The sequence below is a fragment of the Gossypium hirsutum genome, chromosome A05 (genome assembly GCF_007990345.1).
Source record: "Gossypium hirsutum isolate 1008001.06 chromosome A05, Gossypium_hirsutum_v2.1, whole genome shotgun sequence".
Taxonomy (NCBI): domain Eukaryota; kingdom Viridiplantae; phylum Streptophyta; class Magnoliopsida; order Malvales; family Malvaceae; genus Gossypium; species Gossypium hirsutum.
In genome coordinates, this window is record NC_053428.1 from 17,576,304 (window position 1) to 17,596,340 (window position 20,037).

Below are 20,037 nucleotides of genomic sequence, written 5' to 3' on the forward strand. Positions count from 1 at the left end.
AACCTGGCCTGCTTGCCAAGCTGACACACTTCACAAACACCTTCACTTGCACTAACCTTCACCATGTCCTCTGTCATGTTCATTTTGTGCAGCAAATCAAGTGATTTGAGGTTAACATGGCCAAACCTCTTGTGCCAAAGATCAGTATTGTCAACTGAGCTTGTATAGGCACTTTTCTCAAGCTGACTCACATCCAGCATAAAACATTTGTCTCCCATAGGTGCTGAGACAATCTCCCTACCATGAGCATCACTTATAACACAAGAATCATTCTTGAAAACTAGTGAAAAGCCTTTCTTGACTAGCTGGCCTACACTGAGTAAATTTTGGTCTATTTCTGGCACATAGAGCACATCAGAAATGATTTTGTTACCTGAACCAGTGTGAATCACCACATCACCTCTTCCTTTTGCTTCAATCAAGTTGCCATTGCCTATCCTGACCTTCGAGACAAAGCTCCTGTCAATGTTCTTGAAAAGGCTCTCATCTGCAGCCATGTGGTGTGAGCAGCCACTATCCACAAGCCAACTGCTCTTGCTGTTAGCTGCAAAACATGAAGCTGTAAATACATGCTCCTCCTGAGCTTGGACATCCTCGGCAGACTTGGCTTTAACTGGCTGTGCTTGTGCCTTCTCATGACTTCTACAGATTTTCTCATGATGGCCATACTTCTTACAGCTTTTGCACTGTATGTCTGGTCTGGTCCAGCAATACTTCTCCAAATGATTAGTCTTCTTGCAGTGAACGCATGGTGGAAACCTCCTTCTACCGGCATCTTTCTTTGATCTTTCCCTCTTTTCAAACCAAGGCTTCTTAGCTTTCTGGCTTGAGCTGGAGCCTTCTCTGACCTTTGCTTGAAAAGCACCTTCAAGACTCTCCTCCTGCCTACTTGCTCTTCTCTGCCAAGTGCATAGAGTGAGTTAACCAACTCAGACAAAGAAATGGTTGTGAGATCTCTCGAGTCCTCCAATGAGGAGATTTTTGACTCAAACCTTTCAGGTAAGGTGGTAATAACCTTCTCAACAACCCTGCTATCACTGAAATCTTCTCCAAGGAGTCTAATATTATTGACAGTAGCCATAATCCTATCAGAATATTGCTTGATAGTTTCTGACTCCTTCATCTTCAAATTTTCAAACTCCCTTCTAAGGTTGATGACTTGTTGCTGCCTAGTCTTGTCTGATCCCATGAACTCCTCTTTTAGCTTGTCCCAAGCTTGTTTGGGTGAGTCACAGGCCATGATGTGAGTAAAAATCACATCAGACACTCCATTCTGTAGGCAGGCCATGGCTTTATGCTTCTTGGCTCGCTCCTCACCATGTTGCCTGATCTGAGCAATGGTTGGATTTGCTCTCAGTGGTGGTGGCTCGACATCATTTTCAACTGCACTCCACAGATCAAGTGCTTGGAGGTAAGTTTTCATTTTAACTACCCAAATGTGGTAGTTTTCTCCAGCAAAAATTGGTGGTGGAGGAGGTGCAAAGCTCATGTTGCTGAAACTGGTTTGACAAACACGATTTTTGAGTTTATTTTGAAACAAAAAAACTTAAACAACAGAGGTCCTCAAAGACAAGAGGCTCTGATTACCATTTGTTAGAAAAAAGACAGCAACAACAATGAACAACAAAGAGCATAAGCTCATGAAAAACAGGAAGCAAAACAAAACAAAAGAACAAAATGAAAATCCAAAGAGAAGCAGCAAGTAACCGAATGAGAAAAGTCTCCCATCAACTTTCATTCCATTTCCATTTCAAAATATAAAGGAGATACAAAAGCAAGTCAGTTACCTAAACGTAACTACTCCCACCAAATTTGGCAAGTTGCCAACTAAAATAATACAAGTCAAAAGCTGAAAATAAATCAGCTATTACATCCATCATTTTCAAATCTAAAAGTACTAGCTTTAAATATCAAGCAACTTGCCAACTTGTTAACATCACAAAAAAAAAATACAAAATTTAAACAAAAAGTTGCTTCTGATTCAATATTCAAACAGACATGCTGCTGCTGGAAGTTTGTTGTATTGCAGGCCAATGCTCAACAAGATGTAGTTGGTGCAAGTATGGAGGAAAAGGACACGAATGATACCAGCGGAGTTGGTTCGCAAGCACCATCTCAGTCAACAACATCATTGAAACGGAAAAAAAATGAAAGGCGACAAGAGTTGAAGTATTTGAAAGGGAGTTACAAGCATAAGAGAAGCAATTAAAGGTGTTGCAGAAGCAATCAGGGAGGGGACTGTTATAGCCGAGAGAGGACAACCACGCGTTTACTCGGGGCAGGAAGTATTCGCAGAATTAGTGAACATAGGTGTTGAAATATAGTTGCGGAACTTGCGGTATAAGGCATATATTTTCCTTACTGCAAACGCTGGGAGGGTGAGAGTCTTGTTTGGTTTCTCAGCTGAGGAGCGAAAGGAATTTTTATTGCAGATGATGTATAATAGTTCTGGGGACGCGGCATTTTAAAAATTTATTAGCTAGTTAGGATTCTTTCTTCCATTAGGCTTGAAGATGGGACGGCATGTGTGCGTTTGCGAAAAGGAAGGGATTTTGTACATAATATGATTCATATTTATGATATGTTAGGGTAAAGCTATTTTTACTTTTTATTTGGTAGATTAGTTGAATACCACTACTAGTACAAAATCTAAATGGTTTTGAAAGATACCACTACATGATTTGCCTCTTTGAAAAATTCTAGAAACAAACTCTTTAATATAAAGTATTCATTAACTTTATTGAGAGTTAAATTCAAAGGTGATTAACCGTAATAATTTATATGGAAGTGTGCTGAGAATTGTCCCATGTTGACAGTATCCAAGGAGAGAAAATGGTAAATTGTGTGGGTGAAGGGAAAAATTACATGCCCTTGCACAAGTTTCATGGTCCTTAATGTATAAACCTTGTGTGTTTTTCGTGTTGCCAGCTATCCTTTTAATTGGGATGCTTGGTGGGTCATGGTATTTGCTTAAGTACGTGTCTTTGATAACTATGGAAAGTCACACATGTATATAGATATATATAATCTACCTATGTTTGTTGTGATGGGACTAGGCAAACTCCTATGTCATATGATTAGTTAAGTATTTTAACAAAACATAATTTTTTTTAAGTCAAAGTACAACATCTTTAAAAGATGAGATATGAATTATATAAGGTATACTTATACTTAGATATAACAATTACTTTTAATTTAAAAGAAAGTTATGAAATGATATTTCTTGAGATAAAATGTGCAATATATAATTGTGTTGTAAGATATACATAGTAATTGAATAATATATATATAAATTTAATGAGTGATGTGTATTGGGGAAACACATTAAGTGGATTAATGACGAAAAAAAGGTATATATAAAGTAAATTGTGACTTAATTGGTTATGATAGACTGTCATCTAAAAAATGTGTCTCTATGTATTGTTTAATTATTGACAATTGAATAAAACTTGATGAGGATGTCAGGAAAAAAATTGTGAAACTTTTAGATTTTTTTTCTTGGAGTTAAAAAATATTAGTGATGATATTCTAGAGATATTTCTATAATTTAAAGGTTTTAGGTGGACCAAAAAAGATATTTAGGTGAAGTTTTTAATCTTTTGTTGATGTTTGTTGTTTATAGATTTTCTTGTTACAATTTCGAATATAGGTTTGGTTGGGATTTGTAGTTTTTGAGGTAGGGCTTCTTTAGTTTGTATTTCATAGTGGGATTTGGGATAATTTTGGTGATAATGGCTGGTAAGGGAAAAAGGAAGAAAAATGTGAAAAAGCAAAGGGAAAAACTATGAAAGTGAAGAAAGCAGAAAAAGAAAAGGATAAATTGGAATGTACCATTAGGGGAGACGAGATGCGAAGAATATTGAATTGTAGAGGTTTGTTGATAGAAGTTTCTAGTACCCCGAGGAAGTAATTGCCTCAGTGAGGTAAAAGCTACAACGCAAGGTGGTAGTAAAGAAATTTTCTTCTATTATATGTGTTTGAGTCAAGGTTTCATCCTCTGCATATGTTTTTCGTTGAGGTGTTGAATTATTATGGATTGTGCTGGGGCAATCAGTAGAAATATTGTAGTGGAATTAGATAACTTACTTTATGGATGGTCAAAAATAGGTGGGATACGCTTTTAAAATATATATATTGTTCTTCATAGTTTCACGACAAAAAAAACTTAATTATAAATTATTAACTGAATTACTATCCCTGCTTTGAGTAAGATAATCTAAATTATTTCCTAACTTTTTACAAAAGGATATTTTCGGCAGAAAAATTATATCATTATTTTAAAATTTAAAGAAGAAAAAGTTTTGTTGGAAATTAGACAGGTGTCGGCAGAAGGAATGGTTTGGACACTATTAGCGTATAGATGTATAGATGGTAACAGAAATCGAAAGCCTGTTTAGAGAGAAAAAAAAAAGGCGAAAAAGAAAAAGCAATGGGAGGTGATATTGGTGGTGAGATAGCAGCGGAGACAAGGAAGAAGAGGAAGAAGAAGGGAAGGCCCTCTCTTTTAGAACTTCAAAAACGCTCTCTCAAACAACAAAGACTTCAGGAGCCGCAGCAACCGCAATTGCTTCTTCAAAATACCCCTAATTCTTCTATCAGTTCGAAACGCCGATCCACTCGCCGCCACCCAAATCTCAACGGTGGGTCCCCAGTTTCCGGATCGACTTTCGGAGGAGACGACGACGACGACGATGACCGCCTGCAGAAGAAGCACAAACCATTGCTTGGCTTCAAATCTTCTCGTACTGATCAGCATTATCCGATTCCTTCGGCACTCAATTCGGCCTCCTATGGGTCCGATTGGGATGCGGATGGTGACGATCCCGACGCGTCACTCAAGCGTCACAAGCATACCACCGTCAAGCCTGGATCTGATCAAATGGTGATTAATCATACATTAATATATAGAATTCGCAAGTTTTTTAAAGTCCTGTTTTTGAAACAGAATCATAAAAGGATTTTCCTACTTTATTTGGATATTTTATCTTAGGGTTTATATTTTGGAAGTCGAAAATAGCTTCTCGCGTGCCGAAATTTTATGATTGCGACGGAGATAAACGAATGAGTTTGACTAAGTCATGTACCTTTTTTTATTGGATATTATTTGATTTTCAGCAAAACTTCAAGTTATTTTACTGGATATTTTATGTCTGTAAAGCTTCAGTTTTGTCTTTTCTTTAATAATAATACTAAAATTTTTTTTTGGGTACTTGCTTTGCTTTGTTGTAGCTTTTTACTGTAACTTTCCTCAGTGATTCTTCAATAATCAACGCAAATCTCTTTTAATAGTTTTCTTTTCATTTAACTTGGGAGTTAAATAAATATATTTATTGACACGAGGGTTATCTTATTTACAGGGAGAAAAGTTATCGAAAGTGACGGACACTCTTCATGGTATAAATCTATCTCGTTTTTCATTAAAAAAAAGGCATTTCTGGGATTCTTAGAAAAAAGAAGTGTTGGGTTTTGTTAACTATATTAAGTTTATTTCATATATATGTGGACAGAGTCACCGGTGGAGTCTGGCCCCACCCCCTTGACGCCTTTGGCATACAAAAAGTTGTTGGTATTTGTTGGAATTCCTTAAATTAAGCAGATTTTCTACCTTAGTTCTAGGATTTTCCTTGTACTATTAGCCATAATCAAATTACTAATTTTTAGGGATAGGCTAATTTCTAGAGATTATTTTCTTTTTATTTTTCCTGCTATTCTTTAAAAGGCTGTAGTCAAATTAGAAGAAATAAGAATAATTCTTCTTCCTAAATTTGTACATGGTATCAAGAGCATCAGGAATTCAGTAGATCCTGCTCTTTCTTCTCTTTTCTTGTTCTGTTTTCTCTGTTAGAAACCCTACTCCCATGGGTGACACCGAAAATTCCTATGAGACTCTTCATAAACTTCGGCTAACCAAAACTCAACTTGAGGCTCTTCATAAACTACTCGGGATTCCTACAGCCAGTGGGTCACTAGTTTTTCACGGTATTGCTTTAAATACTACACACGAACCTATCACAACTTCGTGGATACTAGACTCAGGTGCATCCGACCACATGACAGGTAATCTAAGTTTGTTTCACACCTATTTACCTTGTCATGATCACTCTCGGATTCGCATAGCTGATGGATCTTACTCGCTGGTAGCTGGAATGGGGACAGTTAGACTTACTGAAAATTTTTCCCTTGATGAAGTTTTACATGTTCCAAATCTTTCCTATAATTTACTCTCAATTAGCAAGCTTACCAAGGATGAAAAAGTACTTGTTGAATTTTCTACTTTAGGTTGTGTGGTTCAGGAACAAGAATCGGGGAAGATGATTGGCACTGCTAAAGTTGATGATGGCTTATATGTTTGGAACAAAAACAGTTCACAAGAAGGGATGGCCTTTTCTACATCAATAGAAGATTCTATCATGCTATGGCACCGTAGACTAGGACACCCAAATTTCATGTCCTTGAAGAAATTGTTTCCTCTCCTATTTCTAAATAAGAAAATAAGTTCATTGAACTGTGAAGTTTGCCAACTGTCTAAACACACTCGTGTCCCTTATCCTTTGAAACCTTATGTTCAATCTCAACCTTTCTCTTTAATCCACAGTGATCTATGGGGAGCCAGTCGAGTAAAAAACATCACAGGGGTTAGGTGGTTCATAACTTTCATTGATGACCACACTAGAGTTTGTTGGATCTATCTCCTTAAAGAAAAATTCGAAGTCTCTAGAGTCTTCAAAAATTTTCATTCAATGATTCGAACCCAGTTCAATTCAAATATTCACACCCTTAGAACTGATAATGGGAGAGAGTACTTTAATTCTATCCTAAGTCCTTATCTTTCTGAGCAAGGAATCATACATCAAAGTTCTTGTCCTGACACCCCTCAACAAAACGGGGTTTCCGAGAGGAAAAATAGACACCTTGTAGCCGTGGCTCGTGCTCTTATGTTTACTATGGGTGTATCAAAGTATTTATGGGGAGAAGCTGTTATCTTATAAACCGACTCCCATCTAAGGTATTAAACTTTCAAACACCTTTACATACTCTTCAAAAATTTTTTCCCTTGTTTCGTGTTCCTAATCTCCCAACCAAAACATTTGGTTGCAAAGCATTTGTCCACAACCATCAACCTAACCAATCTAAACTTGATCCTAGAGCCCACACTTGTGTCTTTATTGGTTACTCACCTACACAAAAAGGGTACAAGTGCTACTCTCCAACCTTACACCGGATGTTTGTGTCCCTTGATGTTACTTTCTTCGAAAATGAGCCATATTTTTCAGCCTCTCATCTTCAGGGGGAGATACTTAGTGAAGATGAGACCTTGAGCAATCTTCTCATTATACCTCAAGGCTCTATCAGCCCTACCACCACTACAAAACCTGCTGAAAATCCTACAGCCACTGTTATTCCTGTTTTGGAACCTGTTTTTCCTATCTCCACTGTTCAGCAACAAGAAACAAGGGTGATTAACCATACTAATGAAGAAAAACAGCCTACTCATTCTGAAAAACAACAAGAAAAAACTCAGGGGCTTCGTGTATACTCTCGGAGACATCAGCTGCCTGAGAGAGAAACATCAGTGCCAATGCCATCTTTACCCGAGGACTGTCTTGAGGAAGAAGTTTCACCTCCTTCATCTTCCATCTATCTTCCAATTGCAGTAAGAAAGGGCACTAGGAGCTGCACTCAACATCCCATTTCTTGGTTTGTATCTTATGGAAACTTGTCTAAATCCTACAATGCCTTTGTTTCTAATGTTGACTCTATAGAAACTCCAAAAAACATAGAAGAGGCTCTTAAGTCAACCAAATGGAGGCAAGCTGTGTTGGAAGAAATAAAGGCTCTTGAAGACAATGGAACTTGTGAAATATCTAAACTACCTACTGGGAAAAGAAGACCGTGGGTTGTAAGTGGATTTTCACCACAAAATTTAAACCAGATGGGAGAATTGATCGATACAAGGCTAGACTTGTGGCCAGGGGTTTCACTCAAACATATGGGTTGGACTATGAGGAAACCTTTGCACCGGTGGCAAAATTGAATACTATTCGAGTGCTTCTCTCAATTGCTGTCAACTTAGAATGGCCTTTGATCCAATTGGATGTAAAGAACGCTTTTCTCAATGGAGAATTAAACGAAGAAGTCTATATGGATTTTCCGCCTGGATTCGAAGGAAGCAAGGGCCAAGTATGCAAGTTGAAGAAGTCCTTGTATGGACTAAAGCAATCCCCTAGGGCATGGTTTAATCGTTTTGCCAAAGCCATGACTAGTAGACATTATACTCAAGGTCAAGCTGATCACACCTTATTCTACAAACACTCGGATAATGGGAAGTGCTGTATTCTCATTGTCTATGTAGATGACATAATATTAACAGGGGATGATTCTATTGAAATTGAAAGACTAAAAGAGTTCTTAAGTCTTGAGTTTCAACTTAAAGACTTGGGAATCTTCGATATTTTCTAGGAATGGAGATAGCAAGGTCAAAGGCAGGTATTTCAATCTCTCAAAGAAAGTATGTTCTTGATCTACTTTCTGAAGTTGGACTGTTGGGTTGCAAACCAGCCGAGACTCCTATGGAACCCAACCTTAAATTAGGAACTGATAAGGATGGAGAAGAGGTAGACAGGAGGAGATATCAACGGTTAGTGGGAAAACTTTAATTTCTCACACTCGTCCGGACATAGCTTTTGGAGTAAGTGTTATAAGTCAATTTATGCATGCTCCTAGGGAGAAACATTTGGAAGCTGCCTACAGGATATTGAGATACTTAAAAGGGACTCCTGGTAAGGGGTTGCATTTCAAGAAAGATGTAAATCGAAGCATAGAAGTCTACACTGATGCAGACTGGGCAGGGGCAGTTAATGACAGGCGCTCCACAAGCGGTTACTGCAGCTATGTTTGGGGTAATCTCGTGACATGGAGGAGTAAAAAGCAATCTGTTGTGGCACGCAGCAGTGCTGAATCTGAATATCGAGCTTTGTCCCACGGTATATGTGAAGGAATGTGGTTACAACGGCTAATGGGAGAACTAAAATTATCCTATACAAAACCCAACCAGGCAGCAGTTAGCATCAGGGATTTAAATAGCGGACCGATATCGGAATAGCGGCCGTTATATAGCGGTAGTGGCGCCGTCCGAAACCGCTATTGCTAAAAATAGCGGTATGAAGCGGAGTCACACCAATAGCGGTGGATCGCGGCCGCAATTTAACGGGTAACGGCCAATTGCGGGAATAACGGGCTGCTATTCCCGTTATTTTCCGTTACAGTGGTTAAAGCAGCATCAGATTGAAGGATGAGATGAAGGTTGGGGATTCCGTTCAGGTACAATAGAGAAAAGAATTAGCTTAGGTTCACAGCCCACCCCTTCTTTTGAGCAAGAGTGAGTAGTAGCTAAGATCTTGAGGTTTTCAGCGTGCTTGCTGTCCATGGTTGGGTCGATTCTGTGGGGGCCAGTGGAATTGTACAACCGGCGCGAAACAGCCGGGCAATGGGATATGCCAATTGTATGACCACCTGAAAAACAAATGAGAGACTTTGAACATCCGAGAAGCCTGAGAACATTTCCCCAAAGGAAAAGTGAAGCAAGGATGAAGATGATGAGCCATGAAGCGACAGTGATGAAGTTGAACTGATATACTTGTAGGCTGAAGCAATATCCATGTTGCTGTTGAAACCAGAACAACTGTTGCACACTTGCACTCACTTTCTTTCTCCTGAAATATTTTGAAAGAAAGTAGTTTGGGGGTGTATTTCCTCTGTGTTTTCAAGTAATGAAACGTTGAATTTGTTGATAAAAAAATTTAAGTGAAGAACAAAGAGGAGTTTGTTTGATTTACACGTGCACAAGTGTAAAGAACAACGTGGGAGCCATGCAATAGTCGGTAAAATTGGAGAACTAAGTGGTCAAGTTAAGCCCTTGGTTACTGAAGAGAGTAAGGAGAGTAGTGAAGTTGTGGAAAGGGCTTGGAATGTTTTACAATAAATTGTGCGAATTTTAAAAAAATTCACGACCGCGACACCTGCGATGACCGCAATAGCATCCGTTATGTCCGCAACCGCGATAAACGTAACGCGACCGAAAACGCGACCGCGACCGTTATTTAAATCCCTGGTTAGCATAGCTCATAACCCTGTACACCATGACCGTACCAAGCATGTGGAAATTGATCGCCACTTTATTACGGAGAAAATTAACAAAGGGGAAGTTTGTGTTTCATATCTACCTACAACACAACAAGTAGCAGACGTGTTAACCAAAAGCTTGAGCAGAAAAATGTTCGAAGAAATTATGGGCAAGCTGGGTTTGATTAACATCTACACTCCAGCTTAAGGGGGAGTGTTGGAATTCCTTAAATTAAGCAGATTTTCTACCTTAGTTCTAGGAATTTCCTTGTACTATTAGCCATAATCAAATTACTAATTTTTAGGGATAGGCTAATTTCTAGAGATTATTTCCTTTTTATTTTTCCTACTATTCTTTAAAAGGCTGTAGTCAGATTAGAAGAAATAAGAATAATTCTTCTTCCTAAATTTGTACAGTATTCATTCTTGACAGGCTTCAAAAGTATTTGTTATGTTTGGTTCATTTGATTTTTTTTTTCTTATCCTATCTTCCGTTTGATGGAGTTTGATCATTTTTACTTAATCTACTTCCAGGAAAGACACTTATGGGGTATTCTCTGAACCAGTAGATCCTGAAGAGGTGCATTCTGTTTTTCATTCTTGCATAAATCTAGCTTACTGAAAAGTGAAATCCTGGTTCCTGATATAATGTTGGATTGATCTTGATACAGCTTCCAGATTACCATGGCATTATTGCACACCCAATGGACTTTTCGGCAGTCAGGAAAAAACTTGATGAGGGAGCTTATACTACCTTGGGACAATTTGAGGTTTGTTTTTCAAGCATTCTCTTTGCTAATGTGGATACAATGTTCATCTATCTGTCTACCCTCAGAAATGGTGGAAAGGGAAGGCCGAGTAAGTTGTTTGACTGCACTGCCGTCAATGTTGATTAAGTTTTTGATGATGTTTTCTGGATTTCTCCGGTTGATTTGTGTGTTTTTGTAGAAAATGTATATGCTGAGTCAAGTTTGTGTTGTCAATCAAGCAAGTCCCTGTTGAATACCGGAGGCATGCTATGCCTTTTGAGAATACTGTAGTAATGTTGTTGGCTATGATGTTTTTTGCCTTTGTTTTTAATATTTATACGATATTGAATTTAATTGGTACTGCCAATGATTTGCCCATGATTTGTGGAATTTGATTGCAGAACGTGTTTTATTTAGCTTGGGATCATACAGCGTACTCTTCCTTAGCAGACAACTATATATGCTGTGAGTTGCTTTTTGAGGTTAACTGAGAAGATGAAAATCCTAATGAAATGATTTTCAAGTCTGTATGAATGCACTGGACTCATCCAGTGAGGATAGTCTGTACAAACATGTTGTAACAAAATTTTGTTTTAGGCGATTTAGTTTCCTGCATATGGTTTTCCGGCTATATTCTTGATGTTTCTAGGACTGCAACTGAAATTTGTAAGTTTATTTGTGCAGAGAGATGTTTTTCTAATATGCTTGAATGCAATGCAGTATAATGCACCAGATACAGTTTACTTTCGACAGGTTTGTCTAGGTCTCAATTGTATTAACTCCTTTGTTATGATACTCTGGTTTCTGTTATTTTAAACATCTGGATTGGTTGGGTAGGCACGATCAATGCAAGAGCTGGCCAAAAAGGACTTTGAGAATTTGAGGCAAGATAGTGATGAAGGTGAACCACAACTGAAATTTGTGAGGAGAGGAAGGTCACCTGGAAAGAGCCTCAAAAAGTCGTTAGTTTCAGCATCATCTATTGACCGTGTTGGTTCTGAGTACTCTGATGCAGCTCTAGCTGCTGGACGAGATACTTCCAGCCTTTCCAGCGCTTACAGTTCCCACAAGCTACGGCCTGCGGATACATTCATCAGGTCCTCCTGGGGTTCTCCTAGCAAAGAAAATCATGCCATTTGTTCGTCTGAATGGGAGAATGAATTTCCAGGTTTGGTATTTATCTGACTTTATATAAATATCCTTGAGTCTTTAACCTTTTTTGTGTGAAATGTTAACTACATATTTTCTATATTTCATATTGAGCTATTTTTCTCTCATTTTGTAGCTTCTGTTGTGAGGGCTGTGATGAAGTATGGGATGAAACGTTTTGCAGTAGATGAGGACAGGCATGACACCTACAACCACTCATCGACTTCTGGACATGAGCAATGTACCTTTTCCACCTTGGATGGAGAATAGAATGCTCAATCCCTTATATTGACGAATTCTTTTAATCTCCCTAAATTTTATTTTGGTCAATTATATTGTCTATCAGGTTGGTTTGATTGCGGAAAATGGTAACCCTTTTTTCCCCTTTCATTGTCTATCAGGTTGGTTTAAGTGCAGAAAATGGTTATGCTACAAGCTTGGCACGTTTTGCTGCAATTATTGGACCAGTTTGGAAAATTGCTACAAGGAAAATTGAAAGTGTTTTGCCTAGTGGACTCAAGTTTAGTCCTGGATGGGTTGGAGAAAACAGGACAGTTGAGCAGCCACAATGTTCCTTTTCTGATAAGCAGAGATCTCCGAATTCTCTATCTGATAACCCTCCTTTGCAAGGTAGAGAAGACATGGAAGCTGTTAGAGGCCTAAATTCTCAAAATGACTCGACTTTGGAACCTTCTCATCAGTTACAGCAAAGTCTTGTACTGCACTCAGGTATCAATGGTTCTATTGGTGGGTTTGGGTTTGGTTATTCCTCTCAAACGGAGTTGGTAACACAATGTGTAAATTCCTTGTCTGAAAAGACTTCAGTGCCAACTCCAACGCATGTCATGGTTTTGGGTGCTATTGATTTTCTTCCAAAAGAGGCCAAGTTGGCGGATAGTTCAATCGCTTTACATTCTGGAAATGCAATGGCTGTGGAGCCTGAAATGGTGTCACATGCGGTGGCAACTAAAGTCGGGCTTCAGCGGAGTTCCTATAATGAACCGAATTTCCTTCCATTTGCCCCTGATCTTAATGTGAGATTTCTGGCGCCGTGTTCACCTAGTTCTAGTGATCCAATTGGTTCACCCCAGTGCCCATATTTAGCATTGCAGCTTTAATAATTAGCAAACACTATTTCCATATGCTGTGGCTTGTTTGTGCTAATTGTAGTATTAGGTCTACGCCTGTATACGAATGTTAAGATTTGGTCGAATTTACTTACTACATTCTTCTTTGGAAGGTCTGTTGAATTCCTCGGAAGTCATAGGATCAGGTTTTACACCATTTGGACTCTTCTCCAAACAATTCCCACATACATTATGCAATGTGATTAAGCCTTCAATTTTTAGCAGATTACCCTTATGTAAGCTATTATATTGCACCACAATTATAGCATGTGCTATTAAGGATTCTGCTTACACCATTCCAACGAAGGAAGCTATGCAAATTGTGTTAGGATTTAATGCCATAAATGTAAATTTATTCGTAATTTTTTGAACAAATTAATATAAATAAAATTTCATTATTTATATTAAATATCGTTTGTATTGGTTCTAGACCTTGATGATTTTTGCACAAAAAATAAAATGTAAATAAATAGACTTATTGATTATGTAATGTTGCATTACATGGCTGGACTGTAATAGAAGAAAATAACTTGTCCATGGATTGAATGAGTTGAGATTTAATATTTTTAATGGTCAAATGGAAAATTTTATTTTTGACCCTCTAAAAAATTAATAATGCAATTTAAATCATTTTAACTCAAGATTTTACCTGTGAGCACCCCAAATATTTTAATTTTAACGGTCATCCTTGTTGATAACACATTGAATGCACTAATTTTCTCTTCCGAGATTCTCTTTCTGCAGAGGCTTTCACTAAATTCTTTTTTTAATTTTTTTGTAAATGAAAATAATATATACATACATAATATGTTGAGAGCATATACGCGGTTATGTTAATTCTAGATCAGCACTTACATAAGAATTTCTTGAAAATATAAAATCATAGTTTTCATCATCATATATAAGTTGTCTTGCATTGGTCTTACACATTCTCGTATATTCATTCTTTACGAGGTAGGGTAGGGTCAGTAATTCTCATTTCTGAAGATCAATAGCCAAGAGACTTGTTTAAACCCCAGGAACAGTAGCATGCATGTAAAACTTGTATAGGCAATGTTAAAAAAGCTCCTGAATTGTACTAGTTTACTAGCACTTTCACTAACTTGAGAGTTTCTTAGTATATACAGCAAAATAAATTTCACCCAGAGAAGGTGAGATTACACGTGTGACTAACCCCAGCAACAAGAACAGATGCAGCTTTAAGGTTGGATGAAACTTTTAAACTTAAAACCGGCTTCGGCCATGCAGAACATGGTCATCAAACCGAATCCTGTCACAAGTATTTCCTTTATTGTACTTCTTCTGCAAGTGCCATGTGAAGAAAGCCGGAAACGAGCGTTTCCTTCAGCACTGCATCCAGCAATAAGATTTTTTATCTCGAAAACATTGTTTTTCTCGATTAGAACCAAATCCAAATCATTCACGATACTTTAGATCAAGAAGGACAAGTGCTACCTGAAGACCGGTCCAAATGATGATGAGAAGCTTGCAATAGGAGTCTAATTGTGTTTCCCTCACACCATCTACATACATCAATACACTCCTCCAAATCAGCATCACATGTTAATAACACCCACTCAGAATCATCATCTAAGTACTTGAGATCAAATCCACTTATATCATCTATATTGAATCTTCTTGTAATTTCAAGCAATAAATCTTTAAGCCGCCATTTACTTTGCATGCGGAAACGTATCTTCTCATCTCCGTACGTGACCTTTACCTTTTGAGTTTGAGCATCCAAATCCTGAGCAACTTGACTATTATTCTCTGTAATTACGGGTTGAATACTATCAGAGATAAGCTGTTCCTTAACAGATGCAGGGCTCTGTGATCTTGGGAAGAGCTTTAGTCCTTCTTGACTTAAGGTATGCAACTCTGTGTCATTTGTGACCCTTTTCAGCTCACCATTCCCAGAGTTCTCTCCTATTATAACACCTCCATTACCAGATATGTTAAACTTTGAAGGTTGATGCGTTCCAGAGGAACAGCTGTGACTTGAACTGGAACTCTGACTACAAGAGGAGGAGGGTGAATTTGAAGTAGCAGCTTGGGACACAAAATTACCACCCTCAGGCAGTATGGGCTTTTGCTTTGGCTTATCATTCAGTCCCAAGACTGAGGCTGAGGATGTACTCTTTCCTGATGGTCTTGGCGAGGCCAGCTCTGGGAATTTTGGGTACAAGGAGCTAATATGAAAAGCACCGGACACACCTTGTACTGAATCAATGACGTGTTGGAGTTTCTCTAAGGAGTTTCCAACTTTGTGGAGTTTTCGAGATGGCCAGCGTTTTATTCCATGTTGCCTACAGGTTCTTTTCAAAGTTGTGGGGCACACTGAAAAATATTGAAAGAAAACAGGAAATGAACATCAAATTATAGAGAAATAACATGCAACATTTACATTTTATCTTCATTAGTATACCATGCCATACTAGATCACATACAGCTTTTAACCTTTTTCCTGTCTCCATTTTTCATCAGCAGCTTCTTTTAAGCAGACATAATATTAGGCCATTTATCTACCAAGTTTACACTACAACCAAAATATCCATTGACACTTACCACCAAGGCTTTTTGCTGCATCTTTTAGGCTTTCAGAAAAATATTGGCGGAGAACTTGCAATGTGATTGTTTTTTCTGCCTTGCTACGTCTCTTCTGTCCTGTTTTTCTCCTAGTCGCACTCGAAAAGCTAATCTCATTTATAGTAGAGTCTCCACCTTCAACACTTCCTCTAAGGCTAATCTGTTTTTTGTGCTGCTTCACCTTGGATAATTTCTCATCCCATGTCGCCCTTGGTTTTCCTTTTCTGAGTTTCATGGCAGTGCTAGTGCTAGTGCTACTGCTCTGATTAACTTCAGTGAGACTGACAGTCCAAGATGAACTTTCTCTTGAATACTTTTCTGAATGATAAGTGCACTGATCTTCTGATAACTCTTTTCTACTAGGTGTGCCATCTAAAGAGGCTATAACTTCACTAACTGCCATATCTCTATCTTCCTCTAGCTCCTCATTTGTTACAACTCGTAAGCTACAGCATACTTGCTGTAAAATGATGGATAATGAATTAAGCATCTCCTTTTGTCCTTCAGGATCTCGGCAATCCGCAGGTAAAAAGAACTCCAAGACAAAGTCTGCTTTACCAGTGTGAATGCATCGGAAACGTATCGCAACAGCGGCATGCAATTTAAACATCTTTGCATGGTGTGCAAGAGGATATTCGGTCTTCTTAAAGGAGGTTATGTCAGTTGAGAAACATGGCTGGTTAGTCATGAATGCTCTTCCAGCAACACCTTGACCTTTTAACAAGTGATGCTCAGAGCAAACCTCATGAAAACCCCGGATATTGGGCTCAGCTATATAGCAAGCATCATCCACGGTAGACACACAATGAAAGTAGTTCTCAGTGGAATGCGGGCAACCCTCTTTACCTAGCTGCATACAAGGAACCCAAGTCTGAGCCAGAGGTAATCTGTGCGTCTCACAAGCACGTTTTAGAACTTCTTTGATCTCAGGTAGGGCAGCTTGGTAGGAACTATTGCATGCCTGATAAAAAGTGAGATTAACACTTAAATGCAAGAACAAGTTTAGAACTGTTACCAATTAAATTTATCCCATAACTGCAAGAAATTACCTGTATGTTTCCAGTGCTGGAAGCTGTAAAACTCCTAAGATTGACAGCCTGCTTACAAAGAAAAACAGGATGAAGGGGCATTATCAGGACTTGAACTGAATGCTCCAAAATGCAACAATAAGCACAAAGTTAATCACAACAGCTCAAGACATAGTATAAATGAAAAATCATGGGAACAAAAAAGAAGAGAAACAAATTCAAGTTTTCATTTAGAGTTCAAAATGGGGGATGCAATTAACAGTGTGGCTTGCAACAGCGTCAACAATATTTACAATTACTCCTATCATATGTGGTAACCAAGGAGGTAATAAAGAGCAAATCTACAGGGAGAAACGTAAGGGGACAAGCACTAAAAGTTCATCAAGTTTGAACAAGCAGAATAGAAAATATTGATCAAACAGGTAAAAGAAATTACCTCTAATGCTTTGCAAACGCTCTCCATCTCTGGCTTTATCTTGATTTTCTCGGTTGTCATCACAACTTCAATAACACCCAAGCAAGTTCTATTACCTTGTTCAAATACAGGAAGAGCAAAGGTTCCACGGACACCGTGCTGTTGAGCATGGTCAACTCTATGGTATTCATCACTTCTAAAGAATCGGACATCAGGAGTCCACTCTGGGACCTTACTCAAGAAAACACGACCAGGCAGTCCTGCCATGTCCTTGGAATCTTCCTCTGCTGGAAACTGATATTTCACAGAAATGTTCCTATAACTTGCAAGCCTTTGGCTGTTGGGATCAAGTAAAAAGGGTTGCTCACTGGTAGTCAAAATACGCCTACCTCCTTTATTTACAGGTAGCCATAGTTGTACAAGGACATCTGTTTCTTTTTCAGAATCTTTTATATGATTAAGTGCCCCAATTAACCTCAGCATTACAGAGGTTGAAGGACCTGGATTAGTTCTGGGTCCAATCCACCATCTTCTACTCAGCTCAGAAGTATTGGTCATACAATCACCATGTAGATTGCGACTCATGCCATCGACATCATCCAAGTTAGGGCTCAAATGAGCACCTTGAGAATGATTTTCATTCATATGTGGATATCCAGGCAAGAAAGATATTTGATTCTCTCCTTGAAAGAGGCTACCACCCAAATCACCACCATTAGAGTCCAAAGTAGGCCATTCAAATGTGGGATCAAAGAAAGCATTAGGATCAAGGAAATCAGATCCCTCTGTTGGGCTTGCCTCCAACCAACATCCATCTAACAACAATTCATCCATGTAATCCAACTGCATTACTGGTGACAGAATGGAATCTTCCATGACACTTAATTTTAGAGGATGATCTTTATGTCAACTCAAACTTAACAATAACTTCTAGTATCAATTCCAGTCTTCACTAGATAATCTGTCCATATTGACACAGATATGACCGATCATAAGAAAGCTGAGATTCTAAAGAGAACTGGAAACAGCAAAGCTAATCGACTAAAAGCTTAAGGCAATGAGATAATTAATATGTATCAATCATATAAAGATGAGTGGATAAATCCCAATATCAGTCAAACGGGAAGAAAAAACAAAAAGAGAAGTGCAAATCAGCAGTAAGTAAGAAAAGAATCAATGAGCGGATAAATCCCAAAGTTAGGAGCACCGTATTTCATGATGCAAAGTCAAAACGAGAACAAAATAAGGAAAGATATAAGAACCCACTATTGACATAAGCAGATTCCTTCAAGCTTCAGCACTTCTTCATTCAAGATTCTCGTTCAACTGCTCTGGTTTAAGGACTAATATAGCCCAAAACATTTTTAGCCATTAAAACCGAGCAAAAGAAGAACAAAAGATGGCAGCAACTCACCATGTAGTCTCCGTACTATGCGGATATTCTCCAAGACACCCCAAATGGCCAAATCTCAAACGAGTACTACATCACCATTGACCATACCAAATTGTTTATTTTCCGAGATATAAATATATATATATTCGCTCTTGGAAGTTGAAACAGCGGCAGCCTCAAAAAGAAAACTGTCTGAAGAAACAGGAACAGGTGAAGAACGTCAGCAACAAAGAAAAGATTACAGGGTGTATCGGTTCAATCTTCAAAACTCCCTAGGATAAGAGCTGTACTTGTCTCTCATAGTCATAGGTATTATCTCCCCAAGATTCGGCCTTTGATGCATTGGCTGTCAGTGGCAGCAGCAGTCCCCACATCCCACGCATAAACAAATCCTTTTCCTTGGGCCTTGAAATTCTCAATGAGAAGAAGGCAGACTTTTTTAAGCCCACCCTTGGAGAAGAACAAACGGAACGGCTAATCCGCTTTGCTTTGCTCATGCTGTACTTTGATTAAATTAATAACGGAATGGAGGGCATTGTTGTTGTTGTTGTATTATTAAAATAAGAAGTTGAACCAGAATTGTTCAAGTGGCAAAAATGGTTGCTTTCGTGTGCACCATCACTCTACCACTTGATCTTTCAAGTCCTTTTTCCTTTTGAGTTGAGATGCTTTCCCTTTCCCTTATTCCTTTCCCACAACCAGCTTGCTTCCACGGTTAAGTTATTTTTGTATTGGATTAAAGAATTTGCGGTGAGAGTTAAAATGAATTTTAGTTGCAAGTGCAAGTGGGGCGTGTGTTATCCACGCTGACGCTGAAGAGCGAAGAGACCAGGGTAGCCACTGATGTCTCTTTGTTTAAAATTATCAGGTCTAATTCTGGTTTTAAGCCCTCTACTGTGCTGCAATTTTAGATTTAATCACTTTACTTTAATTTGCATCATTTGGTCTTCTACTTTTATGGACCATTAATTTCTGTTGTTAAAGTGATGATATTGAAATTTTTTTTCACTGTTATTCGATTACACAATCATAGTCAAGTAAAAATTTAGTTAATTCTATTTGACTAATAATGAATTTACATATTTGTCAAATGTTTAAGGTTGTTTTAAAAAATATTCTACTCATCACCTTAATTAACGTATCTACTAATCTCTATATAATATAAAACCTTGTGTTTTCCCCCTTACAAGAGTGTGCTTTAATGAGCATTAAATTAAAAAAAGGATATTATTAACCCTTTTTAATGATAAGGATGACTCCAATAGAAAAGGTGAAGTTGATGAGATTCAATTTCTAGCTTCAAAAATTGTTTATTGACCCTGTGGATAATTATATGTTTTGAGTGAGATAAGTTTACGTTACTTTAGTATTGTTTACGATGACTTTGGTTACAAACTTATAAAGGATCGCATATAGATTAATTGGAGGAAATTGATTGACTGATTTTGGGCTATCAATACTTTTGATA

At 38.1% G+C, this 20,037-nt stretch overlaps 2 protein-coding genes across 5 annotated transcripts; one reads left to right on the forward strand and one right to left on the reverse strand.

The window, feature by feature from the left end:
* The first annotated feature begins 4,308 nt into the window (after positions 1-4,308).
* LOC107905761 (ankyrin repeat, bromo and BTB domain-containing protein DDB_G0293800) lies at positions 4,309-13,368 on the forward strand. 2 transcript variants are annotated; one of them, XM_016832509.2, is made up of 9 exons: positions 4,309-4,882; positions 5,358-5,394; positions 5,508-5,562; positions 10,657-10,702; positions 10,794-10,892; positions 11,556-11,624; positions 11,709-12,039; positions 12,157-12,261; positions 12,422-13,368. In XM_016832509.2, the coding sequence occupies exons 1-9, from the start codon at positions 4,430-4,432 to the stop codon at positions 12,514-12,516; spliced, it is 1,290 nt and encodes a 429-aa protein (XP_016687998.1). In that variant the 5' UTR covers positions 4,309-4,429; the 3' UTR covers positions 12,517-13,368. The 2 variants fall into 2 exon arrangements, with proteins under 2 accessions (XP_016687998.1, XP_016688000.1); XM_016832511.2 differs by having other exon boundaries at positions 5,508-5,559.
* An 835-nt stretch (positions 13,369-14,203) lies between these two features.
* Positions 14,204-19,302, reverse strand: LOC107905764 (protein NLP4). Of its 3 annotated transcripts, XM_041113714.1 has the most exons (7): positions 18,591-19,233; positions 18,443-18,519; positions 17,198-18,137; positions 16,783-16,830; positions 15,713-16,694; positions 14,603-15,484; positions 14,204-14,497 (listed from the first exon to the last, which is right to left on the reverse strand). In XM_041113714.1, the coding sequence occupies exons 3-7, from the start codon at positions 18,050-18,052 to the stop codon at positions 14,436-14,438; spliced, it is 2,829 nt and encodes a 942-aa protein (XP_040969648.1). In that variant the 5' UTR covers positions 18,053-18,137; positions 18,443-18,519; positions 18,591-19,233; the 3' UTR covers positions 14,204-14,435. The 3 variants fall into 3 exon arrangements, with proteins under 3 accessions (XP_040969648.1, XP_016688003.1, XP_040969649.1); XM_016832514.2 differs by lacking the exon at positions 18,443-18,519 and having other exon boundaries at positions 18,591-19,302; XM_041113715.1 differs by lacking the exon at positions 18,443-18,519 and having other exon boundaries at positions 14,204-15,484; positions 18,591-19,232.
* Between the last annotated feature and the right edge of the window lie 735 nt (positions 19,303-20,037).